Source organism: Lemur catta, chromosome 19, assembly GCF_020740605.2.
Source record: "Lemur catta isolate mLemCat1 chromosome 19, mLemCat1.pri, whole genome shotgun sequence".
Taxonomy (NCBI): domain Eukaryota; kingdom Metazoa; phylum Chordata; class Mammalia; order Primates; family Lemuridae; genus Lemur; species Lemur catta.
In genome coordinates, this window is record NC_059146.1 from 3,703,627 (window position 1) to 3,728,331 (window position 24,705).

At 41.1% G+C, this 24,705-nt stretch overlaps 1 protein-coding gene across 4 annotated transcripts in view; it reads right to left on the minus strand.

Annotated features, from left to right (window-relative positions):
- The window catches only part of TEC (tec protein tyrosine kinase), a 76,207-nt gene that overhangs the window by 41,993 nt on the left and 9,509 nt on the right, over nucleotides 1-24,705 (minus strand). For 2 of the 4 annotated variants that reach the window (XM_045532972.1, XM_045532974.1), the window contains exon 2: nucleotides 12,951-13,136. In XM_045532972.1, coding sequence (XP_045388928.1) covers nucleotides 12,951-13,088 — 138 coding nt within the window. In that variant the 5' untranslated portion in view covers nucleotides 13,089-13,136. Of the gene's footprint in view, nucleotides 1-12,950; nucleotides 13,724-16,646; nucleotides 17,037-24,705 lie in introns of those variants that run through there. The other 2 variants (XM_045532973.1, XR_006730226.1) reach the window with 2 other exon arrangements.

Here is a 24,705-nt window from a genome sequence, read left to right on the forward strand (position 1 = left end):
AGTCATACCTCTGGGGAATAGAAGTAATATTTGATTGGGAAGACTCATATGGGTGTCTTTTAGGGTGCTGGTAATATTTCTTTATAATTTTTATTAATCTTTACATGTGTTTTATATAATATCTGTGTGTATATTTCACAACAATAAATGTAAAAGAAAAAGGAATACTACTTAACCCAGGGAGAGTAAAAAAAAAAATTTGTATACAAATGTTCTCGGCAGCATTATTCACAAAGAGCAACAAAGTGGGAACAAACCGAATATCCATCAAGTGATGAAGAGATAAACGAAATGTTGCATATCCATATAAGAGAATATGATCTGGCAACAGAAGGGAAACGGGTGATGTATTAATATATATACAACACGGCTGAGCCTTGACCAGGTTGTGCTAAGTAAAAAAAGCCAGACACACAAGACCACATATCCTACGACTCCATGTCCATGCAATGTCCTAGAATAGGCAAATCCATGGAGACAGCAGGTAGATTAAGGGGTTCCCAGGGTTGGGGGTGGAGGGGGGAATGAGGAGTGACTGGTCATGGATATGGGGATTCTTTACGGGGCGATGAAAGTGTTCTCAAACTAATTGTGGTGATGATTGTACAATTCTGAATATACGGAAAACCACTGAAACTTTAACTGGGTAAATTACATGGGATGTAAATTATACCTTAATAAAGCTATTTAAAAAAAAAAGCAACTGAGTAGCACAAATTTTAAAAACAAAGAGGAAAGAAAGGCAAATGGCCATAGGAAGCAGGAGGTCAGAGGGAGGGGACAAGGACCCTCCACACTGCTGGAGAGGCAGGAATCCAGGAAAGGCGAAATTGGAACAAGGTCTTCAAGAATGTGTAGGATTTAGGTGGGCAGAAAAGACTGGGCATTCCAGGGAAGCAGAACGGACTGGTGGTAGAAACACGAAAATAAGAGTTCAACAGCAATCAGACAGTCTGACTGAAGCAACAGAAAGCTCTGGGGAAAAACATGGGATGAGGCTGAAAAGGTAGACTGAGGCCCAGAAGAGAGCCCGGCATGCCAGACTAGGGGTGCTGGGAGTTATTCCACAGGCAGCAGGTGCTTGAACCCTGCAGGTCTGTACTATAACTCCAGGGTGTCTCATTCCCAAATGCCCTTTTAGGTTCTTGGTACTCTTCTTTCTGAAAGGTAGGATGCATTCTTAAACACATCCTAAAGGAAAAAATTTTATATATTTTTTAAATTTATTTTTTTAATGAAGGAAAATATTTTCAACCATTATAAGATAAACACAACGAAGAATTTCCAGACATTAGACTAAGCATAATGGATTGATTATAGGCTGTTATCTCTTTTCCTTTATTACACTCCACTAAAATGATAGTAAAAGAACTTTTTAAAAAAGGTATAAATCCCCAAATAGAAGAGGAATGTGAATGAGGGACATCAACAAAGTCTGGAAGACAGAAGGCTTGCAGAGGTGTGGTGAAGGCCAAGGCAAGCACAGTTAGTCCCGTGCCCACACCTACCAACGAGGACACCAGTAGGAACAGAGCCATCGGCCCCCACTGCCGTCCAGGCAGGCTCGGGGCTGGGTCAGAGAAGACCCGTAAATATTTAGGAAGACCTGAGAAACATAACATTTGGCCATGAAAGGGATTCTGGTAACCACATGGTCTCATTTCCACTGTTTTACGGTGGAGGTATTTGTGAGTATTTCCCGGGGAGAATTTTTAGATATTCTCAGATATTAGAACAAATAAAATTTTACGTGCTCTACAGAAGTGGATCCAGGTTGTGAGAGGGGCCTAAAGCTTAAACACGCTGGGGAGAAGGCTTTGTCAATTAAAAATAAATAAAGAAAGAAAAATGCAAAATCATGAATACAAAATCACTAGGGCCTTTCCAGAGCCCTTAGAAAGGGCTGTGGGATCGAAGGGGTCTAAAGCTTGCTTTTCTTTAATTTCACCGTGGACCCACGTCTGGTGTTATAAAAATGTAAAAGTGAAGTAACCACGGTTTCGACAATCAGCACCCTGTCAAGTTCAACGCTGGCAAACACCCAGAGAAAAACATTCACGGCAGACGGCCCCAACAGAGTTCCACCAACGCGGTGCACAGATGCTGCAGATGTGACCCTGCCCCGAGGCACACATTGCCACCACTTACCAGAGCTCCCCGACATAACCGCCCTCGGAGCACCAGAGATCAACTGAAAGAGTGAATGACTCACCTGTCATTAGTGACTTACTAACAGAATAATACAGTTATGCTCACTGCAAAAATGTCTACATCTGGAAAAAAGCCAGATGCAAGAACAGAAACTTTGAAACATGTATGAAAAAGACAAAAGTGGGTGACAGTGCAACCTACCTCATACATGAATAAAAATAACCACTGCTTGCATGGCCTTACGTGCCAGGAACTGCCCTAACCACTTTACCTATATTGACCCAATTACTTTTCACATACTCCTATGAGGGAAGTACTAGTACTCTCCCCAGTTTAAAGATGAGGAAAATGAGGCACAGAGAGATTAAGTCATTTGCTCAAGGTCACACAGCTAACAAGTAACTAATTTAGGATTTGAGCCCAGGTTAACATGGCACCAGGGTCAATACTCTTTAATCTCTCACTCTCTAACGCACAGAAATTCTGTTAACTCGGAGATGGGCCTAGACCACAGCTAAAGTTTCCTACAATGAAAAGGAACAGAAAACGGCAGATAAACTGATTCTAGAACTTCAGAAACCACACTATCTCATCCAGAGTGTTCTGGTTCTGTTTCCTGCAGATATTTTAGTAATGATACCTATTCTTAGAAAGTGACTAACGGTGACGTGCAAAAATAAAGGAATGATGCTAGTTTTTGTTATTTAAACAATTCTGAATTGCATATCTGGCCATTTGCATAGAACTACTCATCTTTTTCTAAGCAAATTCACAGCTCTACCATTTTTTAAATATTTTACTACAGTCAATCCTAGTCAGGACTGAGTTAAGCTAAAAATGAGCTTACTTTACTATTTTTTAAAGTGGTAGACTAACTTATTAATACGTTGCAGTAGATTTCCAGGGGTCTTTTCCAACAGTGACATTGTTCTGTACTGTTGGGTTAGACAATTTATGTTAATAAATTCATCGTTAATTAAGTTTCTTGTGAGTTTTTCCATGAAGGATCACTTAAAATGTACATTTAACCAAACCCACTTTAAAGCTCTTGAGAGTTAGCACCTAAGCATGACCCTTTTCAGCTTTTTTTATGTAAGCACTCACAGAAATATTTTCTTCCTGTTGGCCTCTCTTTTCTGTACAACTCTAACTCACTTAAATGCATAGGGTTCCCACCACCTCACAGGGGCACAGTGAGGAAAAAACAAACACAAACGAACAAATGGTAAAAGAACACCCTTTTCAAGGTCTGATATGCAAAGCCAAAGAAGGGGAGGAGGAAGAAAACGCGTACAGGGCTGGTCAGTGAAGCGACTGTTTAAGGAAGTCCCCTGTGTAGGAAGCAGCACACTGCGGTTTGACAGCACACTAGCCAGAAAGATAACACATCTTGGTTCACCTCCTCAGATGGGCGTCACTGCAGAGAAGGCATCCGACTTGGCTGTTCCCCAGTTTCTTTACTTGTAAAATAAATGGTAGACAAATTTATGGGGTATTTAGTTACACTTTATGGGGATGCACGAGAGAACAGAGCAATGCAGGCACGTACACAAACCCTTATACATCTGTGGACTCTACACTATGTCAAATTTAAGAACAGGAGGAAACTTTAAAATCCTCTGGGTGCAAACGCCACATATTACACCTGCAAACCTGAGGGCCAGCGAAGAGTCCCAGGTAACCCAGAAATGCGTGGGCAAGGGCAAAGAACTCCAGGTCGCGAGAGACTCCCTTCACAACAGAGTGGAAGCAGCATACGAAAGTGTGTCATTAGGAACCCACAAAGGTAAAACTACAGCTTAATCAGACTATAAGTTTAATGAAGCCAGAACCATTCGGCTTTTAATTACTGCATCCCTAGCATACAGTACATACTCACTAAATCTTTGTTGTACAAATGAGGAATAAACTAAAACAGATGAGCTGAGTCCCACATTACAAATAAAAACATATGGGCTCTCTTCTACCAAGAAATGTTATACATATTCCTCCCAAAAGAGCAGAATTGACATGTTACAATCTCATGTGCAAGGAATTACACCTATCCATGTTATTTTTGTAGTCACCAATAAAATTAACAGCTATATCTCTGTGATTACTTGAAATAAAGAAAGAATGGGAAAAGTTTTTTCATGGAACTGGATAATGGGGGAAAATTCCTTTCCTACAACCTATTAAAAATCATTAGTAATTTCATTTAATTCTCTTGCTTACTCATTTAATTTTATCTAATAAACTATATTGTACATATTTTGTAATATTTTCTCTATAAGGTGTTTATCAAGGGGAAATCATGCAAATTTTTAAAAAAGTTTTCTAAGATTAAAAATAAAAAAGGTGGCCAGCCATGATGGGTCTCGTCTGTAACCCTAGCACTCTGGGAGGCCAAGGTGGGAGGATCACTTGAGCTCAGGAGTTCAAGACCAGCCTGAGCAAGAGCAAAACCCCATCTCTACTAAAAATAGAAAAATTAGCTAGGTGTGGTGGTGCACACCTGTAGTCCCAGCTACTTGGGAGGCTGAGGCAGGAGGATCAATTGAGCCCAGCAGTTTGAGGTTGCTGTGAGCTATGATGATGCCACTGCGCTCTACCAGGGGTGACAGGGCAAGACTCTGTCTCAAAAATAAAAAATAAACATAAATAAAAATTGAAAATAAAAAAAGGTAAAGGAAGAACTTTGGTAAGAAGACTATAAAAATGTTTTTATCTGATGTGGTAATCACCAAACTTTGATATTTATCTCAGAAATACAGTATATTCACAAAACCCAAAGTTAATAACATCAGGCGTTCTCCTAAAAGAGTAATAGAATTAATTGCTGAGTAACACAGGTGTTTCTAAACTCCCTTCTGTATATAATATTCTACATGTATTTGACAAGCATCAACCTGTGGCTAAAAGTTAGTGTGTCTAAAATAGTTTTAGAAACAACTCACACTTTGAACTAAGATTGGAGGGAAGATAAAAAAAAAAAAAAGAAACAACTCAAAATGTGGTTGCACTTTCTCAAATTGCCATGTGATCTCTTTTGACAGTTTATACTCTGATTGTTTATAATAACATCCACATTTAGTTTGCAGGAGAGGTAAATCCTAATAAATACTAAATAAAAATTCTTTCACTCATGCACACTCTCTCTCCCTCTCTCTCCCTCTCCTTTCCTCTTCCTCTCTCAATCCCCACCCCCCCACCCCACCCCCGTCGGATGGAGGTCTCGCTGTGTTGCCCAGGCTGGACTCAGACTCCAGACCTCATGCGATCCTCCTGCCTCAGCCTCCTGCCAAGCTGGGATTACAGGCGTGAGCCAGTGCACTTGGCTATTTCTAAATTTAAATAGTGCATCCCCTCAAAAAATAAAATGGAACAAAATTATGTGGGAAATAACTCTCACAATATCTCTCTAAAGCTCTTTTTGCTTACTTTAAATACTTACTGACAGTTACCATTGTAATTACTACTAACAAAAACTTTTTTGAGAGTCTAATACGTGCGAGGCATTGTGTGCTTTGTTTAAATTATGAAATAACAACTTCTGCCTTCAAGGAGATTATTATGTAGTTGGTGAGGAAAAAAGCAATAAAACACACATAAATTCAACAGGAAATTAAATTTAAACAGGAAATTTGGAGAAGGCAAGGCATTTACAAGCAAGGAGGTGTACAAGGCTCCCACTTAAGCAGACTTCAGGTGTGACTTGGATAAATAGACAAGAAAAGGAGAACAGTTAGGCATAGGAGTAAAGCTTCAAAGGTAGGAAAGTGACAAGTACAGATGGTTCAGCTAGATTTTTCGACTTTCTGACGGTGCACAAGCAGTATGCATTCAGTAGAAACCATGCTTCGAGTACTCATACCACCATTCTGTTTTTCACTGTGAGTACAGTATTCACAAATTACAGGAGATACTCAACACTTTATTTATTATTAAAATGGGCTTTATGTTAGATGATTTTGCCCAACTGTAGGCTAACGTTAAGTGTTCTGAGCATGTTTCAGGTAGGCTAGACTAAGCTATAATGTTCAGTAGCTTCGGTATACTAAATGCGTTTTCAACTCACAATGGGTGGGATGTAACCCCATCAAATGTCGGGGAGCATCTGGGTTTATAAGCAAAAGAGTCTGAATAGTCACTAGATGCTATCCATTATAACTGCGACCATATTATTGAATGTATATGGTGACGTTGTCTTCCTGGGCAACCCAGACTCATCCTTCCTGGAACTGAGGCAGTGTAATCAGAGAGGATGATCCAGAAATACTCTAATTGGAGTTTTGGTCCAGGCTTAACAACCAGCTTACCAGGTGACTTGAAGCAAATCATTTCCTTGTCTTCATTTTCCACAAGTGAAAAATCTGAAGGTCATTCTTTCAAGTCTCTTCAAGCTCTAAAATTGCATGATTCTTTTTTACACTAACAAATCAATTATCCTCTCATATGCGTAATTATCAGCTATATAAGTCTATACAGGTCTAGGAACAGAGCAGTTCTACAAAGACACTAAGCCCCCTTTTACCCCAGGGCCTTTGCACATGCTATTCCCTCTGTATTGAGTGGGCGCTCTCTGCCCATCATTGTTCACACGCCCACTTTTGGCCAAGTGAAAGTCTTCCCCAACTCTTGCCCAACCTCCACTCCCACCCCTGAAGAAAACTATACACAGGTCTATACTTTTGCCACCAAACTTTCCTCCACTCGTGCAATTCGATTTCTTTTTAAACAGTCTCCTAGGGTAATTGCTATCATACCTATTCTCATCAAAACACTTACTAGAAACTACTAATTACAGAAAGTAGCCTCAAAGATTTCTAAGAATTCCTCAGCCCAGCAGTTCATGGTATAAAAGAGAGAAATAAAACTTAGGTTACATAAATTATGATGTCAATTACAGTTCTTGAACAAAATGCAAGAAGTTACATTAAGTTGATCAAGACAAGTGTCAAGAAGTTGATTAAGACAAGTTTCGTTCAAGATAGGCAGGTGGGAAAAGAGGGGTGGGTAGAAACACTGTGTTTATTTCAACTATAATGCCATTTCCCAAACATTCTGGGAATTGTTCTCTTTACAATTGATTTCAGTGCCTACAGCACAGTCTTTTGAATACATTCAGTGGAAAAATAGCTAAATAAAACTTTTCTGGAAACTTGACTTTTTGATTTCACTAAAAATTTCTGAGAGGCAAGTCTTATAAATAAAAGAAACTAGGCAGTATCATTTCTTAACAAAAATGCTGACTTTTCTTATAGCCTTTGTCTCTCCCATCAAAATACAAATAATCAGTGAATAAAACACAACTATCACAGCCATATCCAAGCATGTTTTCCAAGATCCGCAATATGTTTGTTTCTACTTTTAAGTTGCCTGAGGACCAAATCTTTGATTGAACTCCCGTCTTCGTTTACTGGTAATTACTGAGATGTGCTGCTCCCCATAAAAAGCTCTGCATGCCTAACACATGCTTTAGCACAGGAGGATAAACAGTTAAAACTAGAAAAGGAGAAAGGGAGAAATATAAAAAAAAAATAGCAATAGGCGATTTTTACTCATCCTAGTGAACCATGCTAAAATAATTTCTTTAGCAGGGAGGTGAAATCTTCAGCTTCTAAAGATGACCATGAGAATGAGAGTAGAAGAATAGACTGCATGATTTTTATATGTGATTTCATGTTTGTAGACCTTTACATACAATTATTGAGTATTCATGATATAGTCAGCTTTTTATAACACATAACAAAGGACAGAATTTCTTCCATATATTTCTCCTATTCTCATCACAGTCATTTTAAAACTTTATGTCTTGACCAACTAAATGTAATGTGTGATTATGGATTAGATACTGGACTTGGGGTTGGAGGAAGAAAAAGGTTGAGAAATAAAGATATCAGTGGAATGATGAATGAAATGTGACTATAGACTATCAATTAGAAAATAGTATTATATCAATGTTAAATGTCTTGATTTTGATCATCATACTGTGGTTATAAAAGATAATGTCCTTGTTCTTAGACAATATACAATGACTTATTGTATATTGTAAAAGGGGCAAATGAAAAAGGAGGAGTTAAGAGTGTAAAACAACTTGTGCAGACCTGTAGTCCCAGCTACTCTGGAGGCTGAGGCAGGAGGATCGCCTGAGCCTAGGAGTTCAAGACCAGCCTGGGCCACATAGGGAGACCCTATCTCTAAAAAACAAACAAACAAACAAAAAAGTGAAAAGATACTACGTGTCAATTATAAATTTAAAAATTAATTTTAAGAAAGCACAAAGATATGAATAATTTTTAAACTATCTATACAGACTGAAGATGTTATTTTTAAAGTCCAATTAGATAGTGGTAAATCCAGGACAAAAGCCCTGTCTAGTATTAATTTTCTTCTACCACAAAGAAAATTTTTTTAAAAGTCATAACTGAAAGTAATACATAAAAACATCTTCAAAATTTTTTAAATAAGACTTTATCTGTATTATGGAGACCTTTAATCAATTTTTTTTCTAATTTTCCCTGGAATATCAAGGTTGTTTCAAAGATACGCTCTGAAGAAATACCGCTGCAATTTCTTGCAGGGGCATGCAATTTCTTGTGCGGTCTCTGTTGTACAAGTGTTAACCTTTCTCAGCCTCAGTTCTTCATTTTGAAATTAAGTCTAGCAAGACTTAATACAGACTTGTTTCAAGACATGAAAGAACGCATTCAAAGTCCTTAGCACAGTGGCTGGCATGTAGTTAGTTCTTAATAAGTTGTGTCATTTTAATACTGTCGTGCACAAAAGAGTTAACAGAGCAGGCCTGAGACTGCCACCCTGAGCGAGGCCTGTTTACAAGGCTTGTTGCAGATGCCTGACATCTGGGACCCTGGACTTTGGGAGAGCCCCACCATTCCTGATACTGAGAAGGCGATTCACTGCATCTACACTGTGCAAACAACATAGTTTATGCTGAACACTGGTTTCCTGCTGGAGTCTGGAATTTGGGTGTGCTAGGCAGAGGGTGCCTATGTGACCAACCCCCAACAAAAACCTTGGGCACTGAGTCTCTAATGTTTCCCAGGTAGACAACATTTCATAATTGTCAAAATTTGATGCTGGAGGAATTATGCACATCCTTTGAGATTCCACTGGGATTAGACTCTCGAAAGCTTGTTCCTGGCCCCACGTGCCTTTTCCCTTTGCTGATGTTCCTCTCACTATAATAAACCATGGCTGTGAGGATGACTAAATGCTGAGTCCTGTGAGTCCTCACAGTGAATCACCAAACGTGGAGGTGGCCTTGGGGATCCCTGACACAAGTAGTCTCCCTACTCCTCTGACTTTATAAACTGTTTGTCAGTTTCCACACTGGGACAATCTTACAGACAACAAACCAACCGAATTAAGAGTACTAAAATCCAATTGCAAAAATTCCTAATTTCTTAGCTAACAATGGTTGTAAATTTACATACTACTTCAATTTTTTTTTTTCTTTTTGTTTGAGACAGAGTCTTGCTCTGTTGCCCAGGCTAAAGTGCCATGACGTCAGCCTAGCTCACAGCAACCTCAAACTCCTGGGCTCAAGCAATCCTTCTGCCTCAGCCTCCCAAATAGCTGGGACTACAGGCATGCGCCACCATACCCTGCTAATTTTTTCTATATATTTTTAGTTGTCTGGCTAATTTCTTTCTATTTTTTTAGTAGAGGCAGGGTCTTGCTATTGCTCGGGCTGGTCTCAAACTCCTGACTTCAAGCAATCCCCCTGTCTCGGCCTCCCAGAGTGCTATACTTCATTTTTTATTCAATATATCAACATAATAGGTATCTCAGTAGTCCTCATTTTCTCACCGTTGTTTAATAGGTCTTTTTCCTGCATAAACGCCAGCCCTGCTCCTCCCTAGATTCCATCTCAATGTCACAGGGAGCCTCCACTGGAAGGCCAGATGGTCTGTCCCCTGTGTTATTCAGTTCCCTGAATGGAGAACAACATCACTTATGAAACCTCCAGTGTCCCCTGCTCTGTGTTATTCTGAGTAAGATCCAACAATATAAACTGCCAGGAAGACCTTTTCTCAGTTCCTTACAATATGCAGAAACACAAACGAATTAACAACCATAAGAGAAAGGAGGACAAACTGAAGAACGGCCAAAAGCGGAAAGTGAAATGCAAGTTTTGCAATATCGGACTTTGAGGAAATGGCTTGACTGAATTTTTCATCATCTACAACAGGGTTTCTCGGCATACTTCAAAAAGCACAGTAAGTTTTACTTAATAGGAAGAATTTCAACAAAAGCGTGTTGCTGTCATGTTGAAGGAGCCGGGGTTCAGAGAATAAGAAGACGGTGGGTGTCTGACATCATTAATGAGAGTTTTAATACAGTTGTAGTGGCACTTGCTTGCCATGACGAAACCAGGAATCATAGCTACTAGATCAAGCAATAGCCTCTTCTGTTTTTCTCCTGAAAACAAGAGAACTATGAACAATTAAAATAAATATCTCTAGGGCTATTTATTTTAATCGCAAATGGCCTCCATGTTTTTTTTCTAACCCACTCCTAGTTTCAGATTTTTAACAAAATATTATTTTTAAAATACCTGCTGATTCTCATGGATTATTCATGTCACAGCCCTTTTTGAACAACAGCTTCTAAGGCTGGGGAGATGGAAACCAGAAGGTTCATCCCTGGCAAGAGGGAACTGAGCACATTAGCCCCAACAGGGGAAGAAACCCGGCAGTGAGGTGTCATTGGGTTTCCCAGAAGCCACACGGGGTTGTCGGAGGGTTCAGCCCAGTGTTGCCAGCACTCTTGTTATTTTCAGAATCCTGATGCTCATCACAAAATTCTTAATTTTTTTCTGATATTGGCAACTATTTATTTTTAAACTGTGAGTGGCAAAAAAAAAAAAAAAATCTGCAACATTTCAAGCTGTAGGGGACAAGTAGGCCAGTGAGGATCAGTCCAGGAGAGAAGAAACCAGCAGTGAAGGCAGGAGTCAAGCGAACAGGACTGGGTTCCCCGAGCCACCAGCAGCAGCCAGAAAGGAGGTGGATTCTGACAGAAGTGCCAGAGGCTGGGCTTTGTGTGTTCTGACAACCTCCTCATTCCGTCCTCTGGTTCTCAGGGTGGTCAAGGCTGCTCTGAGGCAAGACAGTCAGGTTCTGAAGGAAGAGTGATTCCACCGTTCTCTTTATTCTGCTTAAGCTAAAGCAATCAGGCCACTTGTAACTTTGTATATTTAGTGTCTGTAAAGTAAGTTAGCAATTGCAATGTATTTCAGTAGTATCAGTTCATATTTCTAAGCAGATAATACAGGTTTGCGCAGCTTTTTGGTTAGTAAAATTATCACATTTTACCATTTTCACTGCTATCCCTCTTTTCTTAGACTTACTATATTAAATTCAAATTATAACAAATCATTACCATATAGCAAAAATGTATTAATCTTTCCCTTAAAATCCATTTTATATTTTAAAATAATTCATATTTCTGATAATAATCCTTATCTGAAACCCTTTTGGCTTTCTGAATTTTTTGGATTTAACAAATGAAATATAGTACCTAGATCATCTATGACAAAACACTCCCAGCAGGGACTGGGGCAGCCCCACATTATTAAACACATTAGTATTTCTTCACACACACACACACACACACACACACACACACACACACACACACACATTTGCACTGACTAGGATGAAGACTAAAAATAGCCTCATCTCAGATCAGGTTTTACAATTAAAAGAACTTTTAAAGTTTTGGTTTTCAGCCTTTTGGGGATTTAGAGATAAAGAACTCTGGTCCTAAGTTACATGAACCTGAAGAAATCTGCAGGTCACAATGACAAGCCACAGCAAAAATTAACAGAGTTGAGGACCGTCGTGGGAAACAATGCCATGGTGTCCGAACGGGGAGAACCAAACCACAGAGAAATCAGTGGGAATAAGAACAAAAAGAAGTAAATCGCCTTCTGAGGAAGGCACTCCACGAAATAAAGCAATTTTAAAACCAAACATCAGGATCACCAACGGTCGGTCCACTGTTCCCAGTGGTTCAATAGCATGTGGTCAACCAAGGGCAACCCAGCCGCTGGAAGCCAAGAAGGTTTCTAGCAGAGAGGACCATGGCCATTCTAGAATATGCCACTCCCAAGATGTCAGGAGCAAAACAGTGAGACAGAGGTGACTGCACATTCAGGGGCCTCATCTAGCGGTCGAAGCTAAAGCCACCGAAAAGCGAGGAGCTGGCCAACCACACACACCCTCCCTGCGCCACACGCCCCCTGGCCAGGGGTTCAGTGGGCTGTTTTCCCTGCTCCCATCAAAGGAACTTTGCAGTAGCTGCTTGTCCCAAAAAAATGTTGAAAAATTCTGCTTTAGGTCAACTTCAATAATATGTTGGGTCCACCAAATTACTAACCAGTTTTAAGTAACTTCTACTTAATCATGAAGAAACATTCACATAACGTGATGGACAAAGACACAGTTTATATGTGTAAGGAAGACGAATACAAAATACAGTGGTTTATGGAAAAGAGACGTGTACACAATATACCTAAGGAATTCCGTAAGAACCTAAAATTGGGGAATTAGGGGTAAAAAAAACTAAAATTGATGTAGGCATTTATTTTCTCTAAGAGATTAATGCAGTAGGTTAATTATAATAAACCTATTTCTACCCATACCCTAAACTTCATCTGTCAAGTCCAAATGATAAGAAATCATTGCCTTAACTTCATTAACCCAAAGCTTATTCCTTAAGACTGGGGAGGGGCAGTATTATAAAACAGTATCAACACAGAAGCAGCAAGGAAAACAGTGATCGTCTCCTACCTCTGCTCGACCCTCATAGTAGGTTAGCACGGACTTCGTAAGTACAAAAAGTCTCTCTTTGTAGTTTAAGGGTGATGTCTTCTTTTTCTGCTGTGACCTTTTAATGAGAATCTCTTCTAAAATAGTGTTAAAATTCATCGCGGTCTTCTAAGTACGCCTTCTCCTGCCATTGAAGATCCTAGTATTCTGAAACGAGAAAATAAACAGTTAAAATGTGACAATTTTCCAAGGGTGTCTGCCATTTCAAATGACCAAAATAGGGTTTCCCCTCACCCCAGCTGGAGCGGATGAACGTTACTCTCTGTGCCTGGACTGAGAATGCCCAGGGAGCAGAACTAGTTATGCGGTAATAACTAACGCCTCTCAACCTCCTCTCCTTCCCCTGCCTCCATCCTGCTCATCCATATCCCGCCATTTCGTAAGATGTAACCCGATCCTTGAATGACTTCGTGGAGCAGAGCCCAGACCAACTAACCTAGCTGTGAGAGAGAACTACACTTCTATCTTATTTTAGAAATTATATATCGTGGTTTCTTTGTTATAGTGGCTTAATCTTTATCCTGCCTAATAGGAAAACCCTTGCAAAAACCGACAAAGCTGATAATGCTTTTGCAAAAATGTGGCCCTCTTTAGAGCTGTGCTGACGAATTCAAATGTAAAGGAAATCAAATTTTTTATCATCCATTCTTGTCAGAAAAATGATGTTAAGAAAATACTTGATTCACTCTTTGTTCTAAGCATTAGTTATTACCACATAACTAGTTCTAAACATGAGATAAAATATATTTTCACTTTATTTTTCAGGATAAAATCTGCACATACCAGGTTTTTCTTTTACTATTTACTGTGAAATTTAAGTGGATTCACTTTAAGTGGCAAATTCTGACACCAGTTCTCCTCTGATGAGGGAATTTCTGGTATAAAACAAACATTTCTCTTTCTGTTTTTTGCTACTTCTGAGGGGAAATAATAACAAGCGAAAGTAAGACATGAATAATCAGTTTCTCAGTGGGTAAAGTGACTTTCAGCACCATTTAGTAGAAGAAAGCATGAAAGTAAAGAAAATTTAAAAATTATACATAAAATAATCAAATATCTATGTCTGTTCCTTGGCTAGAGTTTTCTAAATTGTTTTTAATAAGAAACATTCATCTATGTCTATATATTCTTTTCTTATTGTTTTTAAAATAGGAATAAAGAATTCACGTGACTATTGCATCCAATTTTTTTCACAAATGAGAAAGTTTCTTTGACAAAAAATTTCAAGAACAAAAACAAAGAAAGATAGAGATTGAGAAGGATTTGAAAGATACTTAAAGCCTTAAGAGACATCTCAACCAGTTGAAGTGTATTAGACAACTATGGTAACTTAAATACCAACTCAATACTCATGATATTAAGGTGTGTTGATAAGATTTGCTTAATTATAATAAGATCTAATGATATTAAGACAATGTTAGGTTGTTTGGGGTTTGTTTGCTTTGTGTGTGTGCCTCTGTATGTGTGTGATAATGTTATTATGATTGTGTTTTTAAGAGTTCTTATCTTCTAGAGATATATACCAAAAAGTTTACAAATAAAATAATATCTGTGATTTGGTGAAGGATAGGTAGGGGAGTACAGACAAAATAAATTGAGAACTGTTGAAGCTGAATGATGGATACTAGGGCTTCCTTATACCATCCTATTTTTATTTATGCTTGACATTTTTCATAATAAAAAGGTTTTTAATACATGTTTAAGGGAATAACATAGTTTTCCATGTGCGAGTCTTCTAACACCATGGAATTGGTAAGAAAGAATAGAAAAAGGTGGAAAGAAGGAAGAGAAGGGAAGCAAAGAAAAAGGAACCAAGGCAAATAAATAAAACAAGAAAAAGGCGGGCAGGCTCTCCTTCTGCAAGCATCGTTATTACCACACTACCAACCTCATCACAAATGCCTTCTGATGGTTCCAGCGATTCCTGCAAACCAGCCAAGCCCCGTGATAACGTATGACACTACCTCTTCTCTAACAAACAGGAATGTGTGGTTTCTAGTGCCAAAAAGAAAACCACAGTCTAGTGCAACATTTGGCCTTGTTATGACTCCTCTCTTCCCTCTGTTTCCTTTCTTTTCCTCTGTTCGAATTTCATGGAAGCCAAAGTCGGCTTTTCAAGTGCACTCACCACATGACAAAAAGAAAATTCTGTACAGACTAACGAAGTGCCAAAGCACAGCGGGCAGCCAGGCAAGGTGCATATATCCAAGTCGCAGCCTTTTTATAAAAGGATCGTCAGAAAGATTACCAAAGATCAGCATCACAACTGAAACTACAGGGCGTACGAGATCACAAAGGCAAGTCTGACCAGAGAAATAGTTATCCTTATTTCCAAGGCTTGTGGGGCTCAGTGAATAAAGAATTTCCAGAACTAAAATGCCAGCTGTTATGTACCTGATCCTAAGAGGAAAAGAAAATAAACTGATAAAAATACTAATTCCATAGAAAATATTCTCATACCTCATTTGTAACAAACAAAAATTATAAACTACATTCAGAAAGTATGACCTCCTGTTCAATAAATGGTGCTGGGGAAATTGCACAGCCACATGCAGAAGAATGAAACTGGATCCCTCTCTCTCATCGTACACACAAATTAACTCAAGATGGATTAAAGACTTAAATGCGAGACCTGACAACATAAAAATTTTAGCAGAAAACCTAGGAATAACTCCTCTAGACATTGGCCTGGGCAAAGAATTTATGACTAAAGCCCAAAAAGCAAATATAACAAAAACGAAAATAAATAAATGGGACTTAATTAAACTAAAAAGTTTCTGCACAAAGGAAATACTCAACAGAGTAAACAGACAACCTACAGAATGGGAGATAGAAGTGGGAGCTAAGCAATGGGTACACGTGGTCATAGAGAGCAACTTAATGGACACTGGAGACTCAGAAGGGGGAAGTTGGGAGGGGGTGCGAGATGAAAAATTACCTATTAGGTACCATGTACACTATTCAGGTGATGGGTGAATTAAAAGCCTAGATATTTCCACTATGTAATTCACCCATGTAACAAAAAAACGCTTGTACCCCCTAAATGCACTTAAATAAAAAAATGAAAAAAAAATATGGACATAAGTCATAATCTGACTACTGTTTGGAAAATGTCCAGTGACACTGTCATATGTCCTATCTCTGATGAAGTAAATTGATAATGTACCCTCCCGTTCTCTGCTCTACCCATCATTGTCATTATCTGGCCCACTTATCATATGTAGTGCCACAGTTTTTTAAAATTCATTTACACTCTTCCCATTGAGAGTCAGGGTCTATGTCTCCTCCCCTTGAATTTGAGTGGGCGGGTGATGCCTTAGACTAATACAGCACAGCAGAAGTGACTTCCGAGGCTAGGTCATTAAAGGCCAAGTAGCTCCTGCTTGGGTTTTTTGGACCTCTCACTCCTGGGATACTCCCTCTTGGAACCCAGCCACCACAGTTAGAGAAGCCCACACCAAGTAGAGAAACCACGTACAGCAGTTCTATAGCAGAATTCCCGCTGAGCCCAGCCTTCAAACCACCCCAGCCCAGGAGCCAGATACAGGAGTGAGACTCGAGAAGACTTCAGCCCCAGTTGTTCCAGTCATCTCCAGCCATTCAAGTTTTCCAAGATAAGAGACTAGACTTTGTGGAGCAGAGACCAGACATACCCACCGTGTGCTGTCCAATTCTTCACCTTCAGAAGCCGTGAGTGTGACAAAATGGTTCTTGCTGTGTACCTTCAAGTCTGGGATGGTTTCCTATACGATAGTTACTAGGACATAATACACTATAGTGTTCCTGACCACTCCCTTCTCATTCCGCTCCTCTCTACTCCCCCGTCAACTTTCCTCCTTCCCTTAAATGCTTCCTCTTCTTCACCCATCCATGTTTGCACCACTTGCAGTTCGTGAGCTAATCTGTCCGCAGAAATAGTTTCAGACATTCATGTGATCATTCATTCTGACATTTACTGGCCAGCCATGATTTATTAGGAACTGTGCATGAGGCACTGAGACGGTTACAAAGAAGAATAAGGCAAGATCTTTGCTCTAGAGGGGCCTGGGAAAAGCGCAACTTAAAAACAAATGGTGACATTACAACCTGTTAAGGACTATACAAGTGGTAAGTACAGCGTCTTTCTACATTGATAAGATAAATCGATGTCTAATTTTTTCCAGGGGCCGTGTGAAACCCTAAAAATCAAATTGGCTTAAATAAGCAATACTGATATTTAGACAGGAACGTGGAGAAATCAGAACCCTCATACATTGCCGGCAGAAACGCACTATGGTCCAGCCTCTGTGAAAGACAGTTCGGCAGTTCCTCAAAAGTTAAATATAGAGTTTTTATATGACCCAGCATTTCTACTTCTAGGTCCGTACCCCAGAAAACTGAAAACATATTCATACAAAAACTTGTCCATGAATGCTCATAACAGTACTACTCATAACAGCCAGAAAGTGGAAACAACCCAGAAGTCTATCAACCGATGGATAAACAAAATGTGGCATGTCCAAACAAAGGAATATTATTCCACCGTAAAAATGAATGAAATACTAACACATAGTATAGCAGGGCTGCACCTTGAAAACATTATGTTAAATGAAAGAAGCCAGACATAAAAGGCCAGAAGTTGTATTGATTCCATTTATATCAGATGTCTAGAACAGGCAAATCCATACAGGCAGAAAGTAGATTACTGGCTGGATGGGAGGACGGGAGAACTGGGGAGGGGAGGTTTCTTTTTGAGGCAGTGGAAGTCTTCTGGATTTAGATAGCGGTGATGGCTGCACAACATTGTAAATATACTAAAACCCGCGGGTTCGTATTCTTTAAAATAATTTAAATGGCATATGTTATGTTAATTGAATTTACTCTCAGTAAAAGAAATTTAAGAAAAAATATATTTACAATACATAAACAATATACAGATGAGAATTAAAAGCAAAAGGAGAAGTCAGAAATCAAAAGGCAGGAAGAAAACAGAGTGGAATCCAAGTTCAGGTGGGGGTGGTTCTCACACCAGCACGCACGTGGCGAAAATGCTGGTGTGTGCCAGTGTTCTGTCCTGGACTTGTTCTGCTGCTTCATCTGTCATTCCCTTCAGAGGTGGCATCCTCTAGTTCCATGGCTTGAAACTCCATCCATATATGGATAACTCTGAAATCTACATCTTAGCCCTGAAGTCTTCCAGCACTTCAGATTTCTGTCCAGCTGCAAACCTGACATCTTTATTTAAGCATCTAACAGGTATATCAAACATAACATCGCTAAAACAGAACTCTAGATATTCCCTTCACACTTGCTCTAAGCTGGGCGTGCCTGTAGTCCCAGCTACTCAGGAGGCTGAGGTGGGAGGATCGCCTGAGCCCAGGAGTTCAAGTCCAGCCTGGACAACACAGCATGACCCTACCTCTAAAAAAAAAAAAAAATAAGAAAAACAAATAACAAAAAACCTGTTCTTTATACCCAGTCTTTGTCATCTGAGTAAATGTACTCACCATCTCCCCAGCTGCTCAGCCAAAAATCTAAAAGTTATCTTTGATTCATTCTCATACCTCAGATCTAATTCATCAGCATGTTCTTTGGACGGTACCTCCAGAATATTTTTCTGAACGTTTTCAAGTCTCTCTTCACTCCTCGTCCATTAGTGAATAGATTGATTGCACTGATGGCCCTGATTTGCCATACCTTCCTCTATCTTCTCACACTTCTCTGAATCCCTGCCCTTGGCAGTGCCCTTCCACACCAACTGTGGGTACACAGCAACCGAACCTGCTTTCACCAACAGGGCAGTAACACACTTGATACAAGCTAAGACTTAGGACTGTGTTTGCCTGATTCTGCCTCCTCCCTTGCTTCTTTGTGATCACCGTGAGAATCTGACCAGAACTGCCTGTTCTAGAATGAGCCCAGCCTAGCCTGCTAGAGGGGTGTAACATACACACGGAGGAGAGCGGAGTCACCTCAGCCATCTCAGCTGAGGCCATCCTAGACCAGTTGACAGCCAGCTGGTCCCCCAAACACATGAGAGAACCCAGGCAGTAAGGCAGAGCTGCCCACCGGACCCGCAGCTGATCACAGACACACGGGCAAGCCCAGTCACCATCCACCAAGCCTGGTCCAGATCAGCAGAACTATCCAGCCATGCCATCAACTCTTGAGCAAAAATAAATCCTCGGTGTTGTATGTTGCTGAGTTTATGGGGATGTTTGTTACACAACATTACTGTAGCAATAGCTGATACAGCCACCATTACCCCTTCTTGGGACTACTGCAATATCCTCCTAATGGGCCTCGCTACTTCCTTTCTTATCTTTTTATAATCATTTCTCCATTCATCAGTAAACACAATCTTTTTTTTTTCTCTTTTTTTTTGAGACAGAGTCTTTCTCTGTCTGCTTCCCGCACCCCTAAAAGGTTGCAGTGGCGACATCGTAGCTCACTGCAACCTCAAACTTCTGGGCTCAAGCGATCCTCCTGCCTCAGCCTCCTGAGTAGCTGGGACTACAGGCACATGCGATGATGCTAGGCTACTTTTTCTATTTTTAGTAGAGATGGGGTCTCGCTCTTGCTCAGGCTGGTCTCGAACTGCTCAGCTGAAGCAATCTTCCCCCCTGGGCCTCCCAGAGTGCCAGGATTACAGGCATGAGCCACCACACCCAGCCTGTATACACAATCTTTTAAAATCATAAGTCAGTCCGTGTGTCAGCCCTGCTTAAATCCTCCAGTGACTACTCAGGGCACTTAGACTAAAACCCACACTCCTTAATCTAGCACACAACCTACTTTTCCAACCACATCTAGTATCATTCTGCCCCTGGCGCACTGTGATTCAACCACAACTGTCTTCTTCCTCCTAGTCTTCAAACACAGCAAACTCATGGCTGGGGTCTTTGCATATGATGATCCATCTACCTGGGAGAGTGTTCTACTTTCTCTCTTTTTCCCTCCCTCCTTCCCTCCTTCTCTCTCTCTCTCTGCCCCTCACCCCCACCCATTCCCTCTCTCCCACCAGCTCTTTCTTGTAACTCAAATTTCAGCTTAGATCTCACTTTCACAAAAAGACCTTCCCTTAACTACCCAGTCTAAAGTAGGCAGCCAGTTAATCTCACTCTGTTATCCTACTTTAATTCTTTGCATGGTACTTATCATTATCTGGCTTTTTTCTTGATTATGGGGTTTTTTTAATTGTCTGCTCTCCTCACTTCTCGTGGAACTTCTCAGCTGCACAACAAGAGGAACATAGTCTGTGTATTCACCGCTGGATCCTCAGCCCCTAGAGCAGTTCCTTCGCATAGTAGGTCCTCATTGAACATTTGATGAATGCTACCTGACTTACGGAATAAATGACTAAATCAGACCCTTTCTGAGGTCAGGCTTTTACAAACAGGAAGGATCTAGGTAAGCTGAAATGGAAGGGAAAAAAGACAAACTGCTTCTGAGAGGGAAGTTGTGAAGCAGGAAAAACATTTCACCTGATGCAGAACACAGGTAAGAGCCTGGACTCTCGAAACAGAATAGAAGCCGGCTCCGCTCCTTACTAGCTGTGTCAACACGGACACATTACTCACCTCTCTGCGCTTGCTTCCTCCTTTATAAAATGGGGTGATAATTACTGCTTCATAGAGTTGTTGTAAAAATTAAACACGCAAGTATATATAAAGTACTTATCGTGGGACACGGATCATCGTAATTACTCAACATTAGTGGCCACAGTGATGGTCGTGGGGTGGTGGTGACCATACTTCAATCAGCCCCGCTACTACGATTAAACTGGCACAATCCACCGTATCCCACGCAACCTGTTGAGTCTACTTAATTTTCTTTCAGGCGTTTCAAATTGTCCCTTCTCACCAAGAATGGAATGAGTACAGAACCTGGAGACAGAAGAGCTGGGTTCTGGCTCTAGTTCTGCAACTTACTAGCTGGGTGACTTTGGGTGAGTCACCAGCTCCCCAGACCTGAAAGTTACCTTGTCATCACCTCAGTCCTTGCCCGAGCAGGAGGTGCGGGAAATATTTTGTGACAAGGTGGATGTATTAATATAAAATAGAGATGTGAAGGCAGAGAGACAGGCAGGCAGACAAGCACTCCACACCATTCCATTCCTGCACGCAGAAAGCAATATCTAAACAGTTGCATCCAAGGCTTCCCAAACCACGCTGCTCAGAATACTAGGACCTGTGAGATGGTAACACGTGCTTATCCCAGACCTTGATCTCGTAAGTGCAGGAACGTAGGCTGACTGTATTCTATACTGCAGGACCAGCGACCGGCAAAGTGCCCAAAGCACACTATCACAGCATGCATTTACCGCAACCTTGTTGAATGAATGAATGAAATGAATGAAGGGACAAATACATTTGGGGAAAGCTGGGTTAAACCATGTCAAACTGGTTTCTTGTTTGCATTTCTCAGAGCCTTTAATATGTGAATAGACTCTGTGAATCATACAGAATGCAGTGTTTCCCAACCTTACTTGATCATAGAACTCACTCTGTTTCCCTTGAACCTCCTTAACATCTGGCAGAGTTGTAGTAGTCTATAAAAAAGATTTGGGGCAACATCTGAAGCTTACATAACCTAAGTCATTTTTACCATGATGAAGTGCATAGTTATCTTACTCTTTATTCATACGGTAATTAAAAGGCCAAGTAATTTGATTCCTATCTGGTATGTAGCTGTTGTCTCCCAGAATCCTACCCCATCCCCAGGTAGCGCCTCCCCTCTCCTAGCTCCTAAGCAGCAGCTGTCCTGTCCCATGTCTCTGTTCTACTCCCTGCTCTCTCATAATCCATCTGTCCTGCAAATCCTTCCACCTCTTCTTCCACTCCCTCTTCTCTCTACAATCCCCAGTCTTATTACGAATGTTCTTGATCTACTTTACTACTCCCCCTTCTTTACAACCACTCCAACAAAGTTTTAGTCTTGTCATTTACCCCTCACCCTTTTATACTAAAGGCTGTTCTTTCCCTCGCATTCTTCTTAGGGTCCTTCCTTAGGGTCATTCCTTAACTGAAGTAAATATAATCATGTCCGATCCAATCTGGGTTCCCTCTCCCTTTCCTACCACTTGTTTCCCCAGACTCAAGACTGGGCCTTTTCATATGTCCACACCTTTGTTTTCTCTGCATGGAAGACTCTTCCCTTTTTATCCACCTGTTGAAATCCTGTACATTTTTCAAGGTCCTGATCACAGGTCATCTCTTTTGTTAAGTCCCCCCTCACTTCCCACTCCTGCACAATTAACTACTCCCATTAACTATCCCCAGGACAGCTGCATAACCACTGCAAACATACGAAGTTAGTCGTATACGCGAACACAGAGACAGGAGAGTCGGGAGAAAAGGGTATGAACCAGGTGAGCCAATCAGGGAGAATAAGCAAGAGGTTGGTGGCAAAAGGAAAGACCTGAAGCGTGTTTGCATGAATGGCTGGAACCCTAAAGGAGACGGCGTTTTTGCAGGAGGGCAGAAAAGTCAGGACAGGGCAGCAGCGGAGGGAAGCTGGGAGACGGCTGCACGGAGAGAGCTGCAGGGCAGGGAGGGCTTTCATTCTGCGAGGAGGCTGAGGAGGCCAAGGAGGCCGGGGGTGGGAGAGCTGATTCACAATGGAACAATGCTCTCAGAGGGCCACCGGAAAGAGGTGGGAAGGAAGCCAATACAAGGATGGAAGTTCAGAATCACAGGGGTGCTGAGAGCACATAGGAAGACAGCTGATCAGAAAGGCTGGTAGCCAAGGAAACGGGATAAGAGGCAAGGCCTTGGCCTAAACTGGCTGAGGTCCCAGACCGTGTCAGAGGCCAGATGAGTTCAGCACTCAACAGTCTTTGATCAGCAGTCAAAGAGAGGTTGATGAGTAATTTTTCTGTTGTCTGTGAAGAACAGATGGCTCTAATGTTCCACTCAAGGCACAATCCTTCTCCCACCCAGACCCACATGTGTGGGCCATGCCACGAGGGAAGGGGGTCAAGGAGGGCTTGGGTGTGGTACCTCCTTTCACTAGGGCAGGGCTTACCGACCTAAGAGGGGAACAGCAAGCTGAACATGGTGCAGAGTCTACAGGGATCAAAGGCCTCCAGGCATAGTTCAGGCACCAAGTAAGCACGAAGAGGCCCAAGAAGTAGCGGGCTCAGCCAAAGTGTAGACGGAGAATGGCCATGAGGAATCCAAGACAAAAATACTCCTCTTCTGAAAAGACTCCCTATCATTAGGCAAGGTTCTTAAATATGTAAATCCCTAGATCTAAGCAAACAACAACAAAAGGAAGGTACTGGCTCACACAACCAAGAAAGCCTAGGATGAAGCTCCAGATGATGCTGTGGGTGCTCTCGACACCACTCAGTGCTACCTCTTACTGCGCGTGGCATCTTTCTCTCCCGCTGCAAACAGCTTCCGCCATGGAGCAGGAAAAGATAGCCACACAGATCTCCAGGTTACATCATTCTAGCAGCAAAAAAAACCCAAACCCAGAGAAAAAGAGCACCTCCTTTCCTAAATGCAAGCAGAAAAGGAGCAGGGTTGAGTCAGCCTGAGTCATGTGCTAACGCCTGAACCAATCTCTTGGCTGGGTGCGGGGACTGGCCACAGCTGGGACACACGACCGCCCCCGGGGTTACTGTCAACCCCACCCAAACCACATGAATTGGGGACAGGGTAGTTCCCCACAGGAAGAAAATCTGGAAAGACAGATAATAAGGCCACTATAGCGTGGTCACTTGTCGGTAAGGCCCCAGATCCCCAAAGGGGAAGCCCAGTCCTGGACTGAAAGCACAGAAGAGAGCTTTGAAGTCAGACAGAACTGGTTTTAAAGGTCAGCTTTGACACGTACTAGCTCTGTGACCGCAGGTGAATTACTTAATTTCTCAGTGCCTCAGTTTTCTCATTGTAAAGTGGTACCTCCTAGAGATGTTCGTGAGGGTTAAATGAAATAATGCACATAAATTGCTACGCACAATGCTTCATACAAAGTGAATCAATAAATGATAGCTATTATTAGTAACAATAGCAATGCTGGCAATTAGTATTATTAGAACCAGGGTACCCCAGGGAGGGTGAGCTGTGATTCAGCAGAAGAGAGAGCCATGTCAGCGTCTGGATAAACCAGCCCTGGGTCAGGTATCACTAAGGGCAACTCGGGACACAATACAGAGGCCCAAATACAGAGTCAAAACTATGATAATGTTCAAATTAATAAATGTGTTGAGTACCCATTGTGCACCAAGCACTGGGAATACAATTATGAATAAGACACATACAGCTCCAAGGTGAACCACCAGGGACAGTGACTATGGCTCTGGGATATTATTTCTTGCGGAAGAGGTTGACCGAGGCTGCTTCCACTTTCAGTCACAAGCAGGGACACAGACAGTACCATTTGCTACAAAGCTCCACTGTACAATATGATGACCACTTGCCACCAATAGCTAATGAGCACTTGAAATGTAGCCAGTGCAACTGAGGAACTGAATTTTTAAAAATATTTCTCCCAACCTCCTGCTGACTCAATTAATTTAACAGATTTTGTGTGGAGTCTTTTCAAAATCAATTTGAAAATCACAGTTTATCCCCGGCTTCCCTATTTATTTAATGCTCTTCAAGAATCTAGTGAATTTGTCAAACATGATTCCCCCTAACAAAGGAGTAGTCTATCTCCCAAAAATGTTGTATTTGCTTAAGACAGTATAAATCTATTTTCCCTACACATACACTCACGCAGAATTTATTTT